The sequence below is a fragment of the Chiloscyllium plagiosum genome, unplaced genomic scaffold, assembly GCF_037043375.1.
Source record: "Chiloscyllium plagiosum isolate Xiang-an unplaced genomic scaffold, Cpla_swu_hap1 HiC_scaffold_25, whole genome shotgun sequence".
Taxonomy (NCBI): domain Eukaryota; kingdom Metazoa; phylum Chordata; class Chondrichthyes; order Orectolobiformes; family Hemiscylliidae; genus Chiloscyllium; species Chiloscyllium plagiosum.
The window spans coordinates 19,023,467-19,050,534 of NW_028270163.1; the positions used below are offsets into that span (position 1 = coordinate 19,023,467).

Genomic DNA, 27,068 nt, shown 5'->3' on the forward strand with positions numbered 1-27,068 from the left:
TCTCCCAACCAATGCCCCACCCTTGACCCAGGCACTCCTCAATAAAATGAGGAGAATTCAAATATAATACAAAGCTAGAGTTAACAGTGAGCACCCTACCCCCACCCATACCAACACCTGGGTATATTTGGTAATGTTAATACCATATATAAACATATAACTATAAAATTACCACCTCAACGAATAATAATTAAATATAATAATACAAAATAACAAGGGGAAAACAACCCCGCTCCTAGAGACAGAGGTAAAATAAGGTAACCACCTCCCCCCACCGACATTAACCAAACCCCCCAGCTTTTTTATATATATATACACACACACACACACACACACATATACATACATCCCTCATATATACATAAAATAATAACAGAAAACAACCCCAGAGGGGGAGGGAGAAGATCAAATCCCTCTCCCCACCCCCCCATGATAATATTAAACAGTAAGGTAAGAGGAAAAAAAAGGGGGGGGGATATAAACCAAAGCGGGGGGAAAAGGCAGACCAACATCCATTATGTCTTACAGTTTATCTAAGAGAGTCCAAGAATTCCTTAGCCTTTTCTGGTGATCCAAAGTTATATACGGATCCTTCATGGTTAAAGCGTAACGTCGCTGGGTAGCGTAAGGAGTACTGAATATTTAAATCCCTTAAACGCTTCTTCGCCTCGTCGAATGCCTTCCTCTTTCGAACCAGAGCCGGGGAAAAGTCCTGAAATAGCATGATCTTGGATCCTTTATAGATCATAGCTTGGGGGTCTTTTCCGAGATTTCTAGAGGCTTCTAGGAGTATCTGCCTCTCCTTGTAGCTCTGCAGCCGGAACAGGACCGGGCGTGGGTGCTGGTTCGAGCCGGGCCCGCGTATTGCGACCCGGTAGGCCCATTCCACCCTTACCTGGCCTGATCCAGCTTGCAGATTTAAAAGTTGTGGCAGCCACTGCTCCAGGAATGCTGTAAGCTGGCCTTCCTCTTCCTGTTCGGGAAGGGCCAGCAAACGATTATCGAGGTCGTCAATATGATTTTCCAAGGTCCGGACTCGCTGCTCGAGAGTCCGGACCTGATCCACGGCCGATTGAGTGGTATTTTCGGAGGTCGCGGCCTTTAACTCCGCCCCTCCGACTAGGCGTTCAATTTCTTGGATTTCTCGGTCGTGCTTCTGCAGCGCGGCCGAGAGCGAGTCCCAACGATTTCTGGATTCTGCAATAAAGGCATCGATCTTCGAGTCCAGCTTGGAAATAATTTCTGCAAGGCTTGTTACTGTTGGTAAGTCCCCCGGGGCGGCTGTGGACGCTCTGCTGCAGCTGGAAAGGGTGGGGGAGGGGTTCCTGCCTGCTGAGAGCTGTGGGCTCCCTTCCCTTTAGTCATTTTTACTTAGGATTAAATTGTTTAAATGTAATATTACACAACTAATTAAATTAAACAACTATTATAAATGATTTGGTGAAAGTGGTAGGGGGTGGGTGTCCCACTGTACCCAAGTCTTGGGAGGAGCACTATAGACTCAGTCTTGCTGGGTCGCTGCCATCTTGGATCCCTGCAGTGTGATTTTAAAAAATTAAAAGTGAACATATTGGAGCTACAAAGTATCCCCCAAAGATTACACCCTTGGCTTTAGGTAAGTGAAGTACCTGAACACTTCAACTGCCTCAAGGAAAAGAGTCATCATCTTCAAATACATTTTTCATTCAAGTAGCAGTACTTACATGGTCTGCCAACCTGCAAGGGCTATTCTTCGAAGGACAATCATTCTCCAACAATCTGTCTCAAAGCATCATGCCCATTTCACGCAGATCAATTTTTATTTTTAATAACTGCAATTTAACTTAATTAATAGGTTCACTCTCCAATTCCAATTTCGTTCCCACAATTTGGTAAGTAATTAGAAAAAGTCCAGGCATAATCCTCTAAATGAACAAATGTAGGGAACATTGCATTTGCTGCAACAAAATTAACATCTTTCCTGCATTACATTTTTATTGTAAAATGACTGAACTTTAATTGTTCTTTGGACTAAGAACAGATTAATTTAAAACCCCTTCTGTTTCATTTTGTTTACTTTGGCAGTAAAGTGGAAGCTAAACAATCACAACCATAAAATAAAGAGCATACTGCACCAATTATCAGGGGTCCGAGTTTGTAGAAAATTTTAAAAGGAATTTCGTCTGAACATCAAATGTAAATGCAATTTTTTTTCTGTTATGTTCGTGTTTGGCTACAGAATTACTTATACAATTGCAGAATTAATATAAAATCTTAACAGATGCAATGATACATGGTATGAGGTTTATTATATAATGCATGTTATTACCAAATGTTAAAACACATCATTTCACATCATGTATTCAAATATCTTGGAAGTACTTCCATTTGGATTACAAAATTATAATGTGCCTCACTGGAGTAACATGCTGATTATCAAGACATGCGATTCTCAGAATTATCTCAAAAGTTAAAGCTTGTGAACAGTATGTAAAATTTCATAATAACCTTTAGACCCAGATGACAGAAAGCATGGAGCAGCTTTCTGTGCTTGAGAAGATGACTATTTATTGCAAATTAAGAGATTCTAGCTACAGATAGTCAATGATAACCTGTTACTATGTAATTCTACCAGTTAAAACTCGAGATGTTCTCTGAAGCATTCTGCGAGGTGGCGTCCGGTCTCCCCAATATAGAGGAGACCGCATCTGGAGCAACGGATACAATAAAGGAGTGGAACTGCAGGTGAAACTTTGATGGATGTGGAATGCTCCTTTGGGGTCTTGGACGGAGGGGAGAGGGAGGTGTGGGCACAGGGAGGCCTACCCTCCCCTCCTGGCACTTTCCCCTGCCACCACAGGAATTGAAGTCTATGCAAGATGCTCTTTGAGAGTCAGTATGGACTCAAAGGGCTGAATGGTCTACTGCCACATTGTAGGGATTCTATTCTATGAAAATTCTATCTGGTGGAAGCAGATAAAACTTTTTTTTAGGTAAGGGCAAATATATTATTTGTAAGCAAGACAGTGGAAGGTTATCAGGATTAGGCAGAAATGTGAATTAATGTTACAATCAGGTCAGCCATGATCCTCTGAAATGATACAACAGGCTTGAAAATCAAATGGTGTACTCATGCTCTTTGCTTGTAAATGCTGTAATTGTGAGAAAAACTCTCAAAAGGAAACAGTCTGTGGTGGCTATAAACATAATGAATGGCAAGTACAACTCACCTATTGCTGATAGCAAAATCAGGACCATACAGTGAGATTGAAGTCAAATGTATGCAAGTTTCAAATTTGAATTCAATCCTTTTTTAATTCCTCTCTGGCCACAGGGCAAGTGCCAGAGGACTGGAGAATGGCTAAGGTGGTTCTACTTTTTAAGGGTGGTAGCAATGAACCAGGAAATTACCAACTGCTAAGTCTCACATCAGCAGTAGGGAAACTGCTGGAGGAGTGAATTAATACCCACTTGGACAGGCATGGCTTAATTACAGATAGTCAGCATGGCTTTGTAAGAGGGAGATCAAGCCTAACAAATTTGTTAGATTTTTTTGAGAACGTGATTAAGTGTGTGGATAAGGCAAGTTCAGTTGATGTAGTTATATACGGCCTATAGCAAAGTTTTTTTTACAAGGTTCCACAAGGACTGATTGAGAAGGTTAAAACATATGAAATTGACAAAGTTGATGAGATGTATCAGAAACTGGTTTAGTAATCATCATCCAGTGATGTATGACAAGGATCAGTACTGAGACCTTCATTATTTGGAGATGCTGGTGTTGGACTGGGTTGTACAAAGTTAAAAATCACACAACACCAGATTATAGTCCAACTGATTTAATTGGAAGCACTAGCTTTCGGAGTGCTGCTCCTTCATCAGCACAACCACCTGATGAAGGAGCAGTGCTCCAAAAGCTAGTGCTTCCAATTAAACCTGTTGGACTATAACCTGGTGTTGTGAGACCGTCATTGTTTGTTATATACATAAATGATATCGATGAAAATGTTGGGAAGAAATATTAAGCAAATTTGCAGATGACACCAAGATTGGTAGAGTGGTCAATAGCAAAAATGGTTGTGGGTTACAGGAAGCTATGAATGTGTTGGTCAGATGGGCAAATCAATGGCAGATGGTATTTAACCCTGATAAGTGTAAGGTGATACATTTTGGAAGAAGAAACAAAATGAGGGAGCATTTAATGAGGATCTTAAGGTAATTATGCACAGATCCCTGAATTTGGCAGAGCATGTGAATGGGATAGTTCTGAAGACACATGGGACAATTGCTTTCATCAGTTGTGGCATAGATTAAGGAGGTAATGTTGGAGCTGCATAGAATGTTGGTCAGGCCACAACTAGAATAATGAGTGCAGTTGTGGTCACCTCAAAACAAGAAGGCTGTGCTAACACTACAAGAGGTTCACCAGAATGTTGCCTGGGGTGGTGAAACTGAGCTACAAGGACAGACTAAATAGATTAGATTGTTTTTCTTTAGAGCAGAGAAAACTGAAGGGAGACATGATTGAAGTGTATAAGATTGTAAAGTATATGGACAGGGTAAAGAGGAGCAGCTGTTTACCTTGGTTGAGGGATCAATCATGAGAGGGAATAATTTTTAGGGTAAGGGGATTTGGAAAAAACGTTTTCACTCAGTGGGTGGTGGAAATCTGGAATGACTGCCTGGGAAGGTAATGGAGGCTGGAAACCTTACTACCTTCAAAAATATTTGGAGGAGTACTTCAATTATCATAAATTCAAGATATGGGACATGTGGAAGAAATTGGGATTCGTGCACTTTTAGTGGTAGTTATGTCAGTGCAGACTGGGTGTGTGAAAGGGCTCTACTCTGTATGAATCTGTGAGACAATGAAAATGAGAAATTCAAAAAAATGCTCATGTTTGATCAAATTAGTATTCACCCCATCTGAAAGATTTATTTTTATTTTAAATTTACTTAGATCCACTCTTCATTTGTTTAACAGTTATCTAACATATAAATTAATTTGAAGTAAGAAGCTAACCGGTTTTTGGATACACATAAATTACTCCAATTACGAAATAACAAATTTAAATAAAGAACACAAATATATTTATGCAAACTTAAATATACATCTCCACACCAACGTGAAGAGCATACTCAAAATCTCTGAAAGCTGTATTTTTAAATTTCAGGGTTTTTTTGTGGAGCTATTTACATTTCCCCAGTTAGCCAGTGTTTTCAAAGGAAGAACATGTATTTATATAGTACCTGTCAATTTGTTGGTATCAGTCAATTATATATATTTGAAGTGTAGTTACTACTCCAAAATTAACAATACGAACCACCAGAATCCACAAAAGTAACGAGATACATAGTTGGACAATATTAAGTTGGTGTCAATTCATCTGCCACTGAAACCTTCGTTCATGCCTTCATCAACTCTATATTCAGCTAGGTCGACAAACTCTGGGTTCGTCTCTAACATTCCACACTCCATAAAACACAAGGTCATCCAAAACTCTGCTGCTTGTATCTTAACTAGCAGGAAGTTTCATTCCCCTATCACTCCTGTGCTTACTGTCTGATATTAGCTGCCCGTCAAATAATATCTTGACATTAAAATTCACATAATTGTTTTCAAATCCCTCATGCCTCCACACCTCTGTCTCTATAATCTCTTTTAGTTCCACAATTCAGATACTTACAAACCTCTAATTTCTCTCTTGAATTCTCGATTTTAAATGTTGCAACACTGGTGGCTGTGCTATCAGCTGCCTACACCCCAAGCTCTACACCTTCCTGCTTCCAATTCACCACCTTGCTTTTCTCCCTTTCATAAAAATTCCGGAAAATACCTCTTGGCCCAAAATTCTGGTCATCCTACTTAGTATGTCTCTGTGTTATACTTTGTTCTATAGTGTTTTTGTGAAACAGTGACATTACATTTGCATGCAGGCACCACATAAATATAATTTGTTGTGTTGATTGAGGGAAAAAAAGAAAGTTGGCCAGAACTTGAGAAGGATTTCTCTCTGCGACACATAGAAATCTTTCAACTACATGAAGTCACAGTCCTACATCTCAGACATCACACCTCAAACAGAATCGGCCAGGATCATGTGCACGAATCTCTTGAAAGAACTTGAACCTATTACTTTATGACTCACATGGAAAAATGCTGCTGTCACCAAAATCAGTCTCTCACTTCGAAAAACATTAGAATTCCATTTTCGTGAAATTTCACATTTTCTAATTAGATGCATAGTGCAATGAAAACAAATTATTGAAAAATAAAGCTGCTAATAAACGGAATTAGGATTTGACAATCCTAGGAACAAAACAATAGTCACATCTATAAATCAACATCTTTCACCCCTCCCACAGTCTAAATGCTGGCCCATTACAAATAATTAATTCTGTTGAATAAGCACACCTGCATCTCAATTTCACAATAATACCATTTGCAAGCTTAGTTACATTTTCTTCTCATTTTTGGTCTTCAAAACAGATTGAACTGAAATATCTTGGAAAAGTTAAGGAAATCTGACTGAATAAGCACGAGATTACCAAAATCATGCATATCTAAATTATCTTTATCGAACTAGCCGAGATTTTTAAACTTCACCAAGAATGCGAATACTGTCCACACATCACACAACTATAATGCAACAACAATACGTTGCACCTAAATAGCTCCACTGCAAAACTGCTATATAAATGACAACACTTTATCTGCTTGGATAACCTTTATAATTAATTCAAGTCACTAAAAACACTCAAGGTCGGAAGTAATCTGGATGCAAATCAAAATCCACACTACTAATATTGTGGTTTGTTTTGTTGATGATTAATAAAAGGCTTGGATTGCCCAAGTTGATTTCAAACGAACTATGTTCTTTTCAAATCTAGTCATTTTTAAATTTGTTTGCCTAATTACAGTTTCAGCATGAAAACACAGCAAAACATCTAGAGCAGACGGGTTATATTCATCAATATGGAAAGTGAAGTCAAATGAGAGAATAATTGGATAAATAATTCAACTTTACTTTCTTTGAAGCAAGTGTGCAATCTCAAACTATTAATATACTTAGAACTTGTGATAGATTTAAGCTCAAATCCAGGACTTGAATCCATATTGCCTTGAATCATTTTGACATATCAAATATTTTGTGACATTATGATAAAAGTACACTTGACACTTTTCCATTCTAACTATGGATGCTTCCTGACTGTAGCAGAAGGACTATAGAGAGTAATGGGGCCAAACATCACACCAGTTGCCAGCTTTGAGATGACATGCTAAGATATACTAAAGCTTGGAGGAGCATGGCAAAAGTACTTAGGGAAACAGGTGGCTGGAAGAACACAGCAAGCCAGGCAGCATCAGGAGGTGGAGAAGTCAATGGTTTTATACCTGAAACATTATGGACCAATTGCTGGCAAATGGGACTAGATTTAGGTTAGGATATCTGGTTGGTATGGATGAGTTGAACCAAAGGGTCTGTTTCTGTGCTATACATTCCTAAGACTCTTGGTGCTGCCTGAATTGAATTGAAATGAATCAAATTGAACTGAACTGAATTGGATTGAATTTATTGTCATGTGAAAAGAGGCACAGCGAAAAGCTTTGTCTTGCGAGTAATACAGGCAGATCACAGAGTTAAGTAGCATAGATATGTAAATAATAGGTAAACAGCAGCAAAAACAAAAACACAGGTATAAGTGAACCTTAAGAGTTTGAGTATTCTAACAACACTAGGGTAGAAACTGTTTCAAAACTGGCTGCTGCATGTTCAGGCTTCTGTACCTTCTCCCCAATGATAGAGGTTGTAGAAAAACATTGCCAGGGTGGGATGGATCTTTGAGAATGCTTGCTGCGTTCTTCCAGCCTCCGGTTTATCTACTTTGAATTCCAGCATCTGCAGGTTTTTTTTGCCTCTATCTAAATCCTTTCAGCCATAATGCAGAATATATATTACAATAGGTAACAATAGTTTGACATTGATGAATACTGGAAGTATTAACTAAATGTAACAACATACAGTGTTGGAAAAGACTGATTTGGTTTATAACCTACGTAGTCAACTTTGGCATTACAGTTATGTAATGCTTCCCTTATAAATATATTTTTCGATGAGGGAAAATATAGCCTGGCTGTCATCTCTGTTTACTGTTCGTCTTCCAAGGAGAGGCCGTGTTTACTACTCACCCATATTGTAACCATAGGGCGATTCGCTAGCTCCATCCTGCAGGCTGGCCAGGATCTCTCCCTTCCCCACATCACTGTCACCCACCAGCAGGAATTTCAACAGAAAGTCGTAAGCCTTCACGGGGCTGCCTTTCTGGCTCATCCTCTCACGAGCTACGCTCCATGCTGGGGCGGACCGAGGACAGTTCCTTTCGTTGAACAAGTAAAAATTCATCAAACAAGTTTCAGCTCGCCCCGCTGCCGCTGCCGCCACCATTCACTTTCCAGAGGAAAATTTCCCCAAGGAGCTCGCGCTGCCAACCATTCGCCGTCTGAAACAACAACCGTCCTCTCTTCTATCCCATTCCCTTTTCACCTCCACCTATTTTTCGAACTGACACGCATTTTTATACATACAAATATTTTCCACCTCCGATCTTTCGGATGCAATCCAACCCACTTTAAAACCACCTCTAAACACGGTTCCAAACCGTCCGCCGTCACCATGTACACCAGCGACCGCCCCCCTTTCGACGCTTCAACACCCCTTTTGGCCGTCTCGTGCGGCCCCCACACCCCAACCCGCCCAACTCAGCCGTCATTGGTCGTCCCTCCACGAAAGTTGGCCCCACGGCCAACTTTCCCGCTGTTGATTGGGTACATTATCCGTCCATCAGTCATAACCCCGCCCCATCCACCCCGCCTTCTCCCTTGTTTACACATCGCTCCAGCTGAGGTCCTGGCCCTCCAGGAAGTCTGGGACGTGTAGTTTATCCCGTTGGCAGGTGTCGGCTTTCAATGCCCCCATTCCGTTTTTATATTTTTTTGATCTCTGAAATTTAAAAATGAAACTGTCGGACCTCCAGAAAATTAGTCTCAGGTGCACGAAATACGCGATGTAAGAGCTTTTTTTAGATCAGTGGCAGGCGGTCCATAGACAGATCCCCGCCGAAGTCCCGCTGCGAGTTGATGAAGATGGAGAGCTTGTTAAAGCGGGAGCTGAATACAGTTCGTCTGAAACAATTGGGATATGCAGGGGGTGGGTGCATTAGTCAAGGGCAGAGTTATGAGACGGATACAGGAAGAGTTTTTGTCAAAATCAATCACAAAAATCAGGTTAATGTATTTTCTTTCCGGATTGTTTGAATGTTTTGATGCGTTCCATGAAGAGTCTGAGACAATTCAATGTTGCAGGCCAGTGCAAAGAGTAACACTGATGCCTCCAGTCAAAATGATAGGAGGGGCAGGGTGTGGTTGGGCTTTTCACCCTGCAAAAATAGTGGAAGAAAACTCTATAATTAGGAGTTATAAGTGAAAAGTGAATATTATTTTTAAATTGTGGGACTGAAATACTACTGCACAGGTTATTTTAGATAAGCAGGAGGCTGGAAGAACACAGCAAGCCAGGCAGCATCAGGAAGTGGAGAAATCAAAGTTTCGGGTATAACCCTGCTTCAGGTTAAATTAGCAACAGCATATGTAGGATTGATAGACAGAGAATGATCACATATGGCATACATTTCCAGAAAGGAGGAATCATTTAGAAGCGTATGCAGGGAGGGAAAAAAATGAGGATTTAATAGAGAAAATTTGGGTGAATTGTTTTTGAATAGATGTATTAAGCTGTGGTACAATTGGAGTTGCCACCACTTTTTGGATATATTCCTTGAGATTTCATCATACTATCTCCTATCCCCATTGAAACTGTCCTTTCATTTCCAATAGGGTATTTCTATAACTAATAAATGAAAATGTTCAAATAGATTTAATATATGATTTTTATCCCAAGATTATAGCAGCACTGTGTAGATGGTTAATTCATTTGAGAGTACAGAGCCATTGTGCAGGATTGGCAACCTTAAGTTAATTTCCTGCTTTTATTTGCAGTTATTTTGTGATTCTAAATGTGGCACAAAATAGGAGGGAATATGTTCTGTATGAGACATGTTTAAGGCTGGCAGAATCAAATGTGAAGAAATGTACTGAAGATATACAATACTTAATTTGTCTGGTAGATATTTATTAACATATGTTCTTGTACATTTATGAATAGCACAGTAGCATCAAGGAAGCATTGCTTTTTGTGAAAAGCTTGTAAAAATGTGTATCTGTTACCACAAATCAGAGCTATTGAGGCTGGTTAAATCATATCATTAAAGAGGAAGTTAGAAGAAACGGTTACAAAATCTTATGTAGTACAGGGAAAATATGATGGAAGTAGATAGTATATGTAGTAGATGTTATAATGCAAAGTCAGTCACAGCTAAGCCATGGTGCACCAGTATGACATATTTCTAATAAGGTGAGTATTTTAATGTGTATATTATTCCTCAAGAAAGGTTGGATGCGTCATTGGAAATGTAAACCACATTTTGTATTATAGTTCTCTTATACTGGCAGCAGCTATCTTAATGAAATTTGATTGATTTGTTTCAGTGTGTACATGTTCTTTTAACTGAGATTTATCAACGACCAAAATGTGCAATTCATTGAATTTGGAAATTTAAGTCCTCACTTGTCTTGATGCTCCTGCAATCATGAGTATGGGAGGTTTGATGGACTAGCTGGTCTTTTCCTGCCTACTAGTTTTGTATGTTGAGAAACAAAGTTGATTGGTTTAAATTCTTTTTAATGTACCTACATTTTATGTTCTTTTATAAACCATGCCACACATATAGTAATGGATAGGTAACATCTTGTTTTTGATGCAGAAGAAACCTAAGTAATCAGTACCTGTGGTTACAATAATGGATTTTATTTCTTTGTTGTAAATTCATGTGGATTACAGTTAATTTCTGTTATTTTTCCTCATTTCCTAACATTTGTGCCTACTGGGAGTTAGACTTTCAGTAGGCTTCAAAGCAGGCTATTATATTTGAGAATAGAAATATTTTAATCAAGATGAAGTTACTTACAAACAATGAAGAGTGAACCACAAAAATGTTACATAAATTAAAAAATTGATATCTTTTCCGTTTCTTTTGTGGCTTAATTTTTTTGATACTAAAATAATTACAAGCACACCAAGATGAATTCATCCGTAATAAGCTGAGACAAGCAGATCCTTGAACTACATTTCTTTATATTTGAGGGAAAATTTCACCATGGTTCCCATCCCTTATTACTGCACAACAAGCTCTGCTGTCATATCCCTGAGTAAATTTTAGTTGGATTTTCCCAGTATAAGCTGTCATCCACATTATATCTTTGGCTGCTTCATAAGAAATAGAATCGATATATTCCCATTCCAAAACTTAGGCAATTTTGTTCTGACTCTGCCAACTGAGAAGATCCACCAAATACTTGAGGATATTCTGAATGAATGGCGCCCAACTAAATTAATCAGTTTTATTTTCAATAACTAGTTCTTGAATCCAACAAACTAACACATTATGCCTCAATGCCAAGACCAATAACTGAATTTTCTATGAAGACTAATGTTACACAACTCAGATGAAACTGCTACAGAGCCCACTAGTATATTGATCTACCACTTTTAATCAGTCAAACTTCATATAGTTTCTTTTCCTTTCATGGAATGTTGGTATCGCTGACAAACCTAGCATTTATTGCTTTTCCTTTACTGCCTTTGAACTGAGTGTTGTGCAAGACCATTTCAGAGGGCAGTTGAGTTAATTATTTCACTGGGGGTCTGGAGTCACATGCTGAAGACTATACTGGATAAGGATGGTAGATTTCCTTCCCCTAAAGGGCATTAGCAAACTAGAAGGATTGGTGCAACATTTGAAAATAGCAAACTAGATGGGTTGGTGCAACATTACGAAGAATAGCTTTCAACCTCTGATTGATTGTTTGATTAATTAAATTCAAATTCACTGCTCTGGAAGGATTTGAACCCATTTCCCCTAGATCACTAACCTGTCCCTCGGGATTATTAGTCCAGTGACACGACCATTATGCCACCATCTTCCCAGGGTAAATAAAACTTTGAAAGTGGGTCATGGATAGGATAAATAGAGAAAGTCTTTTCCCCGGGGTCAGGGAGTCCAAAACTAGCAGGCATAGGTTTAGGGTGAGAGGGGAAAGATATAAAAGAGATCTAAGGGGCAACTTTTTCCACACAGAGGGTGGTGCGTGTATGGAAGTGGTGGAGGCTGGTACAATTGCAACATTTAAGAGGCATTTGGATGGGTATATGAATAGGAAGAGTTTGGAGGGATATGGGCCGGGTGCTGACAGGTGGGACTAGATTGGGTTGGGATATCTGGTCGGCATAGACCAGTTGGACTGAAGGGTCTGTTTCCATGCTGTATATCTCTATGACTATGACTCTAGTACTGAATGAAGACACATTTTATCAAGGCTCTTCATCCTGCAATCTTCAGAACAATTCACAAACTATGCCAAAGTAAAGGGAAACCAACATTTCCACTCTGAGAGGAGAGTGCTAATTGGTTTCCAAGTGGACTCTGATTGATGGAGGCATTGCTATGGAGAATACACTATTAATAATGATTGAAAGTTAACTGGCAAGCTTCATTTAAATTTTTGAAACAAGGCAGGTCAGGGTATTGCCACAAGAAATGAACCAACGAATGACTATTATATGTTGTGTTGCATTGAAATAGGTGCTATGTGTTCATGTTCTCTCTGCATAAGACAGGATCCTGTGTATTCATGTAGCTTCAACTACATGCAAGTGCACCATTGGTTCTTAGCATAATTCTTCACTCACTCTGGATAATGTAGCAAATGTTGTGCAGTTGAGATGTCATATCTAATTGCATGGTGAACAAATGGCTGGGGCCTTTTTTATGAGGTGCTGTTTAGACCAAGCTTCTACCAGGTGGAACTGTAGGAATGCCAATGTGTACCCTGACTAGAGAAGTTAGATGTGCAGAGGCAGTAATATACACAGCCCTTGTCAATTTCTCAGTTAGAGCAGGAAGGAAAGGGAGCTGATATGACAGCTCCATTTCAGAGGTGAATGTGATTTCAGGATTGAGCCCATTAAGACATGTAAAGAAGTCCTTAAATGCAGACGCAAATTCAAATATGATAAATGTCTCTTCTATGTATCAGAACAATGTAAGGGGTAGGAGCTTAGGTCTCATTCCATAAAATGTATATTTCTGATGGAATCCAGCAAAGATATTTGCTAGAGCTGGGCCTAGCTGGGATGCCATGGCAGTGTCCATCTGTTTGGCCATACATGGTATTGTTACGGAGAGGAGGTTGAGCCTTCCTCTGAGAGTTAATAATCTAAACACTCTAAAGGAGAATCTTGACATATTTTGAACCTGTCATTTAGAATGATGTGTATTTTGATGTTCGAGTCACACTTATTGAATGTTGTTTTACCCTTACTTTGGTATTTCTTGCAAATTGTCCTGATGAGTGCAAGATGAAAAGCTTAGTCTTTTTTCAGCAATATTCATACAACAGCGTTGCATTATCTGGTATGTGATATAAATGCGTACAAAAATTGAACCAATATAAGCAAAAATTAAATCCAATTATAAAACTTAACTCTCAGGCCAAGGCTGTTTCTGCCGTTATATGTGCTAGGAAACAGTTATTTTGGCTCTGATTGTTTGTGTGCATATATTCGAATTATGGCCATCTATTGATAGGTAGACGGCAGAAATTTCAGGAACAGGAAAGGAAGAAAATTAGTTTAAAATGAATTGTTGAAAAAAAAAGACATCCTTCCAAAATCTTTCATCTCATACTCATCACGACAAAAGCAAGAATACCAAATTTTAAACAATCTTGTCACTTTACGCAACAGGAGAAAGAAGTAGTGATTGGTTGGCAGAATTATTCTGATTGAACCAAGGTGTTATTACTGAATGTCACAAAGCTGGTCCTTTTCTCGAAAAGCTGGTCCTTTTCTCAAGGATACTGTGTCCTTGTTTTTTTTCAGGCGGGTTGTAAACAGGTCGGGCTCCGAAACGGCTGGGTTTGGGACAGAGATGAATTGTCTTTTTGTTTATGCGTAGATAGATGAGTCTTTAGGCCAAAGCCTTTATGTTTTCGAAGTAACCTGTATATATCAAGGGGACTTGGCCAGCTCTCTAGCTGAGCAGTTCAGCTCAGCACTTCAGTTTGAAAAGCTCAGCTGTGGAGCTGTGTGGAAACAGGCTGCTAGACTCTCTCACCTTCTGTCCTTCTAACTTCACCCTGTTTCATGTTTTGCTCTGTGTTTAAGGGGTTTGTTTATTGGGAATGTTGTGCATATTTGGTAAACTTACTGAAACAAATTGCAAAGTTATGGTCTGGGCTGCCTGCTTAAGAATGTTTTGAGTGGTCTGGCCTTGTTAGTAAAACAGATTGACGGCTCTTTACGGGATTTAAACAGAAAGTGGTCAGTGCTAGTGTCTTTATTTTGGGCGTTGGTTTGGTTGGCTAGACAAATCTTGGGATAGCAATGGCTCCTTCAGTCGCCAAGAGTTTTCTGGAGGTGGACACAGTGACTTTGGAAGTTTTACAAAAAGTGAATAAGACCAAGCTGCTGGAATTAGCAGACAAGCTGGGGTTGGAGCTGCCTCCTTTTGTGAGGAAAGGAGAGATAAGTACAGCAGTAGCTTAGCATTTAAATTTGCTGGAAACACCATCAGAATCTGTAGAGATGGCAAGAATTCAATTGCAAATGAAGCAGCTTGAGTTAGAGGCGAGAGATAAGGAAAGGGCAGCAAGCACGATGGCTCAGTGGTTAGCACTGCTGCCTCACAGCACCAGGGTTCCAGGTTTGATTCCAGCCACGAGTAACTGTCTGTGTGGAGTTTGCACACTCTCCCTGTGTCTGTGTGGGTTTCCTCCGGGTGCTCTGATTACCTCCCACAGTCCAAAGATGTGCAGGTCAGGTGAATTGGCCACGCTAAATTGCCCATAGTGTTAGGTACATTAGTCAGAGGGAAATGGGTCTGGTTGGGTTACTCTTCGGAGGGTTGGTGTGGACTAGTTAGGCTGAAGGGCCTGTTTCCACATTGTAGGGAATCTAGTCCAAATTAAACAGTTTGAGTTATGACTAAAAGCAGAAGAGAGGGGAAAAAGAGAAAGCAGCAGAGGAGATGGAAAAAGAGAGCAGCAGAAGAGACAGAGAAAAAGAGAGCATGTTTGATCTTCAAAACCTGACGCTTAAAAAGGAAAGTGTGAGGACTGCAGATGCTGGAGATCAGAGCTGAAAATGTGTTGCTGGAAAAGCGCAGCAGGTCAGGCAGCATCCAAGGAGCAGGAGAATCGACGTTTCGGGCGTGAGCCCTTCTTCAGGAATGAGCAAAGTGTGTCCAGCAGGCTAAAATAAAAGGTAGGGAGGAGGGACTTGGGGGAGGGGCGTTGGAAATGCGATGGGTGGAAGGAGGTCAAGGTGAGGGTGATAGGCTGGGGTGGGGGCTGAGAGGTCAAGAAGAAGATTGCAGGTTAGGAAGGCGGTGCTGAGTTCGAGGGTTGGGACTGAGACAAGGTGGGGGGAGGGGAAATGAGGAAACTGGAGAAATCTGAGTTCATCCCTTGTGGTTGGAGGTGCTCTTCCTCCAACTGTCGTGTTGCTATGGTCTGGCGATGGAGGAGTCCAAGGACCTACATGTCCTTGGTGGAGGGGGAGTTGAAGTGTTGAGCCACGGGGTGGTTGGGTTGGTTGGTCTGGGTGTCCCAGAGGTGTTCTCTGAAACGTTCCGCAAGTAGGCGGCCTGTCTCCCCAATATAGAGAAGGCCACATCGGGTGCAGCGGATGCAATAAATGATGTGTGTGGAGGTGCAGGTGAATTTGTGGCGGATATGGAAGGATCCCTTGGGGCCTTGGAGGGAAGTAAGGGGTGAGGTGTGGGCGCAAGTTTTGCATTTCTTGCGGATGCAGGGGAAGATGTAGGTAGCGCTAGTGAGATATTCGCTTCCCTATCAAAGGAGATATATGGGGAGTATGAGGAGGTGAAAAAAGCCATCTTAAGTACATATGAGCTTAAGAAGTCTATAGACAATGTTTCAGGAATCTAAGGAGAGACTCTGGTCAAACCTATATTTAGTTTGAAAGGATCAAACAGAGTAATTTTGATCGATGGATAAGAGCTTTAAAAATAGAGCAAACCTACAATGCTCTTAGAGAGATCATTATTTTGGAGGAATTCGGAGATTCATTGCTTAAAGCAGTGTGAGCTCGTGGAAGAGCAGAGAGTTAAAACAGTAAGGTTAGCAGCTGAAGTGGCTGATGATTATGAGCTACTCCATAAAACACAGTTTGGCTTCCAGAATCAAATTCAGTCCATGAGGGATAGAAATTGGGGCAAAGAGAAATCCTCATGTGGAAAGGGAAAGGTAGATCTCAGTGAAGATCATCAGGAGAACTTACCACAGGATATAAAGGAAGGGACAAAGAAGTTAAAATGCTCTGGTGTTTTCATTGTAATAAAGTGGGCCACACAAAATCACAGTTTTGGTGGGCCAGGAGAAAGCCAGATGTAGAACAACAGGACAAGCCTGGAAGTGCCAGATCTGCTTTAAAAATATACATGCGAGGGTAAGGTTTATTCACACAGGCCAGGAATAGCAGGTAAAGAGGTTACAATATTAGGGGACACAGGATACTCTCAGGCTATGATGCTGAAGGATGAGGAGAGATGTACTCCTGAGGGATTATTGTCAGAAAAGGTTGGAGGACTGTGTTGAAAAGGTGGGACAAGCAACTTAACTTTCCAAGTTGGACTTGTGCAAAGGCTACTGGCAGGTACCTTTTTCAGAAAGAGCAAAGGCAATTTCAGCTTCTGTAATGCCAAATAGACTACAGCAATTTAAAATCATGCCATTTGGTATGAAAAATGCTTTGGCTACATTTCAGAGACTGACTAATAAGGTCATTACTGGGTTACCCAACTGTTTTGTTTACATTGATGCGCCAGTGATTTTTAGTCATTCATGGAGTGAACATTTACAGCATTTATTGGACTTGTTCCATCGATTTCAGAAGGCAGGCTTGGTGGTAAACCTAGCTAAAAGTGAATTTGCCAAAGCCCAAGTCACCTTCCTGGGCCAAGTTATTGGACAAGGACAAGTGGCCCCATGAGATGCAAAGACAAAAGTAATTGGGGAATTTCCCACGCCGTCGACAAAAAGAGCAGTACTATAATTGCTGTGATTGAGTGGATTTTACCACAAGTTTGTGCCGAATTTTAGCAGTGTGGCTGCTCCACTCACCGAATTGTTAATAAAGGCAAGAAGTTTCAGTGGACAACGGACTATCAAAAGGCATCTGACAGCCTACAAAATGTGTTAACCACTGCCCCAGTATTAGCCACACCTGTTTACCCAAAGCCTTTCAAGGTGGCTATCGATGCCAGTTATGTGGGTGTCGGTGTGTAGCTCCTGCAGGAGGATGATGAGGGAATAGAAAGACCCATTAGGGTATTTTTCCAGGAAGTTGAACATTCATCAACAGAAATATTCAATGGTGGTGAAAGAGACTTTGAGCTTGGTGTTGGCATTATAACATTTCAGTGTTTATATTGCCAGCAACACAACTGAGACAACCATATACACTGATCACAACCCTTTGACATTTGTGGAGCAACTCAAGGACAAAAATGCCAGACTGCTTAGATGGAGCTTGTTGTTGCAGCCATTCAATTTGACAATTGTACATGTGGCAGGTCGTAAAAACATGATTGCTGATGCGTTGACGAGACTCAAATGAGATACGGTGACATTCTGTGGCGGGTGTGCCACAGCCTGAATTTGCATGTGGATAGTTAGTGTCGTGTATATGTGTATTTTACACTACTAAACAGTTTTTTTGAAGGGTTTTAGAAATGAAGCCATCTTCTAATCAAGCTACCTCCAAATCATGACTTTGATATTGATGGTTCATTTTTTTTAAGGGGGAAGGTGTCACAAAGCTGGTCCTTTTTTCTAAAAGCTGTTCTTTTTCTCAAGGATATTGTATCCTTGGTTTTTTCAGAGGGGTCGTAAACAGGCCGGGCTCCGAAACAGCTGGGTTTGGTACAGAGATGAAAGACGTTTTTGTTTATACATAAACAGGTGAGACTATAGGCGAAAGCTTTTATGTTTTTCGAAGTAACCTGTATAGGTCAAGGGGGCATGGCCAGCTCTCTAGCTGAGCAGTTCAGTTCATCATTTTAGCTAGAGAAGTTCAGCTGTAGGCTGTGTGGAACCAGGCTGCTAGACTCTCTCTCCTGCCTTTCTAACTTCAACCTGTAAGCCATTGTTTCATTTCTTGCTCTTGTTTAGGGGATTTGTTTATTGTGACTGTTGGGCATATTTGGAACAGCATAATTAAGTCTAGTTTGGATAGACTGAGGTGTTCTTTATTCTGTTTTTTGTGTTTCATTCCATAGTTTTGTGAATAAATAGTTGGCTGTTTTAAAACCTGGTAGTCAATCTCGCTAATTTACTGAGTAATTTTCACTGTACACTTAGTGAAACAAATTGCAAAGTTATGGTATATATCTGATTGGCTAAGAATGTGCCTGCTTAAGAATGTTTTGAGTGGTCAGTCTATTCCATAACGTGACAAACAGGGAACTCTCCATTCCCCATTCTGCTGGATAATTTTCAGAAATGTACTAGGCATGAAAAGATCTTTTTGTTTGCAGAGAGTAAGTCAGTCTGCATTAATGTAGGTTTTTTAGCAAGCATAATTGAGCCTGTTACAAGCTTGACTGATTTTTTTTAAAAGTACTGTTTGTGTAGCACTTAGTGCATTCAGGATTGTGCTGCAGGTGCTGTCGAATTTCAGAATCATATCTCTATAATATAGAACTATAATATCTTTTGGTATTTTGCCTATTTTGAATAACTGATACAACATGCTGTTTCATTTGATCAGCCAATTCTTGGGACATAGGGTTTGGGTATATGACATCACATCAATACGACAATTCATAGTCAATATTGTTAAATTGTGTGGTAGGCAGAAATGTTTTTGGACTGTTAGTGGAAAGTAAAAATTATTTCCAATTCAAAGAATTTTGAAAAATTACTAATTGTATTCACTTCATCATAACCTTCCATCTTCCGGATGCATTCCTTTGAGCTTCTTGATTTATGTTCTTTTAGTTCTTAACTTTTCAATATTTATCTCCAGTAGTCACTCTTACATGTTTCTTTTGGTTACTGTTGCAGTAATCTAGCTTTCATCATCTGTAAAAACTGAGGAAAGATACTCATTCCTCATCTTTGCCAGTCCCTTACTGTTTCATCCACAGTTCCACTCTTTACAATGTCAACAGATATATTAGCAAGGTGCCACAGTGAGTAATCTGGAAGGAAGTAAAAAAAATGGATTGAAAGGATGATTTCATCTGAAATCATCTTGTGATGAATATTGTGGTTGTATGTTTAAAATGAAATAATCAACTGTTCTGAATTATGGTTTTGAACCATGAAATTAATTGGATTCAGATAGTCTCATCTTTTGAAATACAACAGTCGTGTTGTTGGGTGAAGTGTGAATTTATGTGAGAGACAGCTGCTCTGCATGCTTAATTGCTGGCTGGTGATGTATAAACATTCATGGGTAGAAGTGTCTGCCTTTTGAATCATGGTAATGTTTATTGAGTCAAATGTTATCATTTCTAGGGTCTTTTATAATAGCTTTTGTATTTAATTTTTCTCAAGAGTTAAGAGGTTGTTGTGTTAAGAAATGTTCTTTGTGAAATGAGAATTTCACTGTTACTTTTTTGGTGCAATTTCCTCTGGTGTGTCAATAGATTAAACATCAAAGCAAATTTAACCTGATCAACTGGTTACCTTGCTGAAAGAAGAACCTCACTAAAAACTGAAGGAGAGATCTCAAGAACACACAGTACGCAGTGGAGTGAGAATTGAAGTTTGTGTTCACACAATACTTTGTCGAGAACTTTGCAAAATGGACAGTTAATTTTCACTTTGTCATAGATTTTAGCATATTTTAAAAATCCCTGATGTAGACAGCAATTTATGCTCACCATTTCTGTATTGAGGATTAATATCATGAATGTTTTTGGCAAAATTGCAGCTAATTTTATTTTACAGTAGTTCAGAATTGTGTTTTGTTTTGTGTCTAGATTCAGTGTTGCAGTAGAAACTTACTGTAAAGTTCAAGATAGGGTACACTAAAATTGGAGATGCTGGTGTTGGACCGGGGTGTACAAAGTTAAAAATCACACAACACCAGCTTATAGTCCAACAGATTTATTTGAAAGCACTAGCTTTCAGAGCGCTGCTCCTTCATTAGGAGGTTGTGGAGTACAAGATCATAAGACACAGAATTTATAGCAAAAGTAACTGAAATTGTCTATTGAAAAAGACCTGGATTGTTTGTTAAGTCTCTCATCCTTTAGAATGAACATGTTGGTTTCAGTTCGTTCATATGAAAATCGCAGAACTTTTTAAAAGTTATACATGAACTTCAACAATTGGTGTCATGTCAGCCCAGATAATGCATTGAAGGTGTGAGGTGCCCTGTGTGAGACTGTCTGTGCCACAATGTTCAGACTGATTCTAATCTCAAAAACAGATCTCCAGAATCTTTTCTGGATTCATGCAGTTTTTGAGCAAAATAAAATGTAATTCTGCAAGTACACATTCACCCCACAAACTTATATTTATGTGTGTCCATATGGATATGTGTTTGGGGTGGGGGGGTTATGTGTGTATGTGAGAGTGTAAAGGGGTATAAGTCTGCGAGACGGTGTGTGAGTGTGTGGGAATGTACATGTGAGCGTATGAGAGAGAGCTTCTGTATGGGTGTGTGTGGGTCTATAGGAGTATCTGTGTCTGTTTGTGTGTCGTGCAGTGAGGCTACCTGTAGTGTGACATGAACCCAAGGTCCCGGTTGAGGCCATCCCCCTGGGAACCGGACTTGGCTATTAGCCTCAGCTTGGCCACTTGCATTGTTGTCTGTCCCGAAGTCCGCCATGGAGGACAGTCACCCGAAGGTCCAAGGTTGAATGTCCCAGACTGCTGAAGTGTTGTCCGATTGGAAGGGAATGCTCCTGTCTGTTGATTGTTGTACGGTGTCCATATGGCCATTGCCGTAGCCTCTGTTCGGTCTTGCCAATTTACCATGCCTCAGGGCATCTTTATCTGCAGCATATGAGACACCAATTGTTAAAGTTCACTTGAGAATATAACTTTAAAAGATTTCTGCAATTTACATATGAAAGAACTGAAACCAACATGTTCATTCTAAAAGATGAGAGACTTAACAAACAACAGGTCTTATTAAATATATAATTTCAGTTACATCACACTGTAAACTTTTGCTATAAATTCTGTGTCTTATGATCTTATACTCCACAACCACCTGATGAAGGAACAGCAGCACGGTGGTACAGTGGTTAGCACTGCTGCCTCATAGCACCAGAGACCCAGGTTCAATTTCCGCCTCAGGCGACTGACTGTGTGGAGTTTGCACGTTCTCCCCGTGTCTGCGTGGATTTCCTCCGGGTGCTCCGGTTTCCTCCCACAGTCCAAAGATGTGCAGGTCAGGTGAATTGGCCATGCTAAATTGTCCGTAGTGTTAGGTAAGGGGTAAATGTAGGAGTATGGGTGGGTTGCGCTTCGGCGGGGCGGTGTGGACTTGTTGGGCTGAAGGGCCTGTTTCCACACTGTAAGTAATCTAATCTAATCCAATCTAAAAAAATAGAGAGCGCTCAGAAAGCATGTGCTTCCAAATAAACCTGGTGGACTATAACGTGGTGTTGTGTGACTTTTAACTAAAATTGGATTAATTGTTAGATCTATGTTGAGGAAGAACAAGTAAAACAAGTATTTCTGAGAGAAAATCTACTTAAAAACAATAGTGTATAACGACTGAAAGGAAGAACGTGTTGCTTCTTAACTAGTTGTAACTGAATCAAAAGAGAAAGTGAGGGCTGCAGATGCTGGAGATCAGAACTGAAAATGTGTTGCTGGAAAAGCGCAGCAGGTCAGGCAGCATCCAAGGAACAGGAGATTCGACGTTTCGGGCTTAAGCAATACATTTTCAACTGAATCAAAGTCTGGTTTTGCTTTTAGAGTACGGCAAACTTTTGTTTTAACTGGCACTGTATGAATTGGCATTCTGGATAGGTCAGCAAAAGTTATATACCTCAAATACGGCAAAGCTTACTGTTCTATTCTATGCAATTATTATAGTTTTTAATTTAATTATTTCAATCTAAATAGACTTGTTCAATCGAATGGCCACAGGTAATATCAGCACTTCATTAAATTTCAAGTCAATTTTTCCTCAAATACCCCAATCTACTGCGATATCCAAGTAGTCAGTTGAGGGTACGAGTGACAAACTGTCTGCCAGTAAGTTTTATTTAAAGCAAAGTTGCATTATTATTTAAATGATTAATGCTGTAAATAAAGTAAAACAGTGAAGTATATACCTGTTGCAATACATGTCTATTACTTAACATGTATTTTTACTTTGATTATGTGGATCTCTTGGTTATCCAGTGGATTTGATGAACTGGCGCACTCCTGGTCGCATGGGTGCTGATTATTAATAAAATGTTTGCTTTACTACAGTACTTAAAAATTTATACTGTATCAACAGCACATCTGGAGAAGGCAAAAAGATGATTTTGTGCACTATAAACTATTTATAGCTTTAAATCACTAAAATCCTTTTTGATGATTTTATTAGTCTATGGGATTTGTATTATATTAATAGTTATGTGAATAACAAGGACAATCAGCAACAAGAGCTAAAACACAATTGGCCAGTTTTGCACCAATTCTCTAGCAGATCCATCCAAGTGTAGCCATTTCTGACACAGTAGACTCCTCTCTCTAGCCTCTTGTTGCTGATTACATTTGCTAAATGACTCAAATGTGAAATACTGATTGCTGAAATAAAACCAGAAATTGCTGGAGAAACTAAGAATTCTGGCAGCATCTGTGAAGATTTTGAGTCCAATTCGACTAATCTTTGAAATGGAGGAAACATTGAGAAGTTTTGAGTTTTAACATGTCGAAAAGGTGAAGAAATATAGGAAAACAGTAACATGAAATGAAGTGGACTAGCTGCAAGAGAAGATCATAATCTAGGAATATTGCATCAAGTATCTCACCTCTTGACTTTCACGACGCCAGTTCACCATCTACAAGGCACAAGTCAAAAGTGTGACAGAATACTCACCACTTGCCTGGATGGGTGCAGGTCCAACAACACTCAAGAAACTTGACATTATCCTGGATAAAGTAGCCTGCTTGATTTGTATCACATCCACAAGCATCCATTCCCTCCAACACTGGACACTCAGTGGCAGCATTATGTACCATTTACAATATGCACTGCACAACTTTACCAAAATTCCTTAATTAGCACTCTCCAAGCCCACAACCATTTCTTAGAAGGTCAATGGCACAAGATATATGGGTACACCACACACACATTCCGTTCCAAGCTTCTCACCATGCTGACTCGGAAGTGTTCCTTCAATGTTGAATCAAAATTCTGGAATTTCTTCCCTAATGACATTAAGGGCATTTCCTCCCCAGTCAACTGCAGTGGCTCACCACCACCTTCTCAAATGTGACTAAGAATGAGCAATGATGATGCCCCAGCCAGCAATGCCCACATCTCATGAAGTGAATTTTAAAAATATATATGTATAACATGCTGCCTTTCACAGAGTCAGAGTTGTATAGTGTGGAAACAGCCTCTGGGAGTTATTAATTTGAAGAGCATAGTTGAAATTAAAAGGAAGCCTCAGTAAATACCTACGAGGCAAGAGATTTTGAGAGCTGTGATGATACGGTTGGCTGAAGTAGGGAGATGGAAGCAGACTGAGGCCAAATGGAAATTGGAGGAACAACACCTTTTATGTTTTGCCTGGGAAGTTTACAGCCCAATGGCCTCAATATCACCAGCTTCAAAGTCCCTCCTACTCCAGCCTTATCCCATGCCGAGTCTCTCCTCCTTGCCTCCCTGACATGTTCTGACCTGTCCATCTTCCTACTCACCTATCTACTCCACCGTTTCCACTGATCAATCACAATAACCCTACATCCATCCACCTATGACCATCCCACCTACCCTTCCCCAGCCCCACCTCCCCATCCCTCTTTTTACTTATGGGCTCCTCTTTCCCCCTCCCCAGTACTGACAAAGGGTTTTGGGCTGAACCTTTCTTACTCCTCGAATGCTGTTTGACCTGATGTCTTCTTCCAGCTTCACATCTATTGACCCACACACTAGCATTAGCTTGACCCACACACTTTTCAATTCTAAGTGATTGAATTGAAGGTTAAAATAATGCATGGGGCCAATTAAAATATGTAATCCTTAGTTGCAAATACCCAAAGCTGATCTATGACTTTTTTAAAAATGAGGTACAGATTGTTGCTTGCACAAGAGGATTATTAAAGGTGAATGCACAGAAGGACATTTAAATAGTTGGTTGTTGTTGGGGAATTGCATTGACTGGATTCTAGCATTTGGTTAAATCAATATAAATGTAACATTTAGGAATGGAGACAATAGTAACACAGGAAGCTGTGTCACAGACATGAACTTAGTAGTTGCTGATAGAGTCATACAGCATGGAAACAGACCCTTCAGTCCATGCCAACCAGATTAGCAGAGAAAAGAGAGAAATTTGGACAAGTTTTAGCAGATAAATCCACAGATTTTTGATGATCTATTGCTTGTTACAGCACATGATTAACTCTACATTTAAGTGACATGCAAGGAGCAAAGTTACAGGCGAGGTGGAAGTAGTTGTTTGGTAACTGGGTGCCTCAAACTTTTCTGGTTTGATAGATGTTGGTGATACTTTAAGTACTTTGGTTCTTGGAATTGTTGGTAATGTTCGTGATCTCACTAACCACGTTCTTTGAAACAGGCCAAGACGATGTTTGATGGAGAAATGGCAAGTCTGGAGGCAATCTTGAAAACCAGCACCGTGAAAGTGCCAAAACCAATAAAAGTGATCAGCCTCTCGGATGGTGGAGCAGTGTTTGTTATGGAACATTTAGATATTCATGGTTTAAACAGGTAATCTACAATCTGAAAATAAGACCGTTTCATATCATCATTCATCCAGTGTGAACCAACTAATTTTTAAAATAGAAACACCATTTCCAAGTGAAAAGCTTGTTTTATACTCCGTGCTTTTGGAGATCAGGTGAGGTGGGTCTGCAGATAAAAGTTGGGATTCAACTCCATGATGGTGTAATTACATCTCATATTTTGGTGTTTGTGAATGGGATGTATAAGCCACTGCTTATCCCTAACTAAAGTTTAAGGGTCAACTGCCTTGCTGTGGGTCTGGAGTCCAATGTCGACACGTAACAAAAGCAGATTTTCTTCCCTAAAGGACATGTGAATCTGACGTATTTTTATGACTATCAACAATGGTTATATGATGTTTGCTAGGCAAGCTTAATGATTGCATCAAAAAAGATCAAAATCTCTACCTGTGTTACTTTTGCAGAAGGCAGTGGTGAAGTGATAATGTCACTGGGCTAGTGATCCAGAGGCCCAGCTAATACCCAATAATGGGTTCAAATCCCATTATTATAGTTGGTGGAATTTAAATTAATCTTTTAAAACAGCAGCTGTTGTCAGGACTCTTATGGTGCAGTAATACTGTCCCTGCCTCTAGTTCAGGAGACCTGAGTTCACCTCCCACCTGTCAAAAGCATCTCTGAACAGGTTGATGAAAATAATCTGTTGTCAGAGCTCTTGATGGCACAGTGGTAGTGTCTCTTTGAGCCAGAAGGCCTGAGTTCAGGTCACACTTGCTGTAGAGGAGTGAACAGGTTGATTAAAATTAGCAACTGTTGTCATGAAAGTAGATTAGAAATATTGTTTGAAATCTATTTTGTTATAAATGTAGTTATCAGTAATGTTTCAGTGCACTGATTTCTTCGTAGACTGGTAGAGTCATACTACAGTTGTTGAGATTAATTTTGTTATAAATAAAGTCATACAGCAGAGAAACCGGCCCTTCAGTCCAACTCGTTCATGCTGACCAAGTTGCTCAAACTAAACTAGTCCCACTTGCCTGCATTTATCCCATATATCTCTCAACCTTTCCTATTCACATACCTACCCAAATGTCTTTTTAAATGTTGTGATTGTACCTGCATCTACAACTTTCACTGGCAGTTCATTCCACATATGAACCATTCTCTGTATGAAAAAGTTGCCCCTCAGGTCCCTTTAAAATATTTCTCCTCTCATCTTAAAATTTTGCCCCTTAGTTTTGAGCACTCCCCCCCCCCCCCCCCCACCCCCACACACACACACACACACCCCGAGGGAAAAGATCTTTGTTATTCACCACATCTCTGTCCCTCGTGATTTTATATCATTTTATAAGGACACCCCCCCCAATACTCCAGTGAGAAAAGTTCCAGTCAGTCATTGTAACTCAAACCCAGAGTGCCAGCTACATCCTGGTACATTTTTTCTGTGCCCTCTCCAATTTAATAATATCCTTACTAAAGTAGGGCAACCAGAACTGTAGACAGCACTCCAGAGGTGGCTTCACCAACATCCTGTTGACAACTTGACATCCCAACTCCTACTCTCAATGGTCTGAGCACTGAAGGCTAGCATGCCAAATGCTTTCTTAACCAACCTGTCTATCTGTGACACAGCTTCCAAAGAATGATGCACCTGAGCCCCGAAGTCTGTCTGTTTGACAGTAGTATATTTGTGCTGAGATGTTGGATCTGCTTGTGAGATAATCACAGCCAGTTTGTGGTGCAGTAACTTAAGCAACACTTCAAAAAGACAGGCTAGGAATTAGATAGAATTGGGCAAAATCAGAAATGGAATGTGAGTCATTGAGTTACACAACAGGGAAATAGACCCTTTGGTTCAACCAGTCCATGCCGAACATTATCCCAACTAAACAAGTCCCACCTGCCTCCTCCTGGCCTATATCCCTGCAAACCTTTCCTCTTCATGTATCTATCCAAATGTCTTTTAAACATTGTAATTGTACTCACATCCACC

The 27,068-nt window shown here is 40.0% G+C and overlaps 2 protein-coding genes across 2 annotated transcripts in view; one reads left to right on the top strand and one right to left on the bottom strand.

Moving 5' to 3' along the window:
- Positions 1 to 8,667, bottom strand: part of LOC122562038 (ras-related protein Rab-40B) — a 75,090-nt gene extending 66,423 nt beyond the window's left edge. Inside the window, exon 1 of the mRNA XM_043714483.2 lies at positions 8,171 to 8,667. Within this exon, the coding sequence (XP_043570418.1) occupies positions 8,171 to 8,426 (256 nt within the window). The 5' untranslated portion in view covers positions 8,427 to 8,667. The remainder of the gene's footprint in view (positions 1 to 8,170) is intronic.
- A 451-nt stretch (positions 8,668 to 9,118) lies between these two features.
- Positions 9,119 to 27,068, top strand: part of fn3krp (fructosamine 3 kinase related protein) — a 29,431-nt gene continuing 11,481 nt past the window's right edge. The window contains exons 1-2 of the mRNA XM_043714485.2: positions 9,119 to 9,265; positions 24,946 to 25,097. Of these exons, the coding sequence (XP_043570420.2) occupies positions 9,119 to 9,265; positions 24,946 to 25,097 (299 nt within the window). The remainder of the gene's footprint in view (positions 9,266 to 24,945; positions 25,098 to 27,068) is intronic.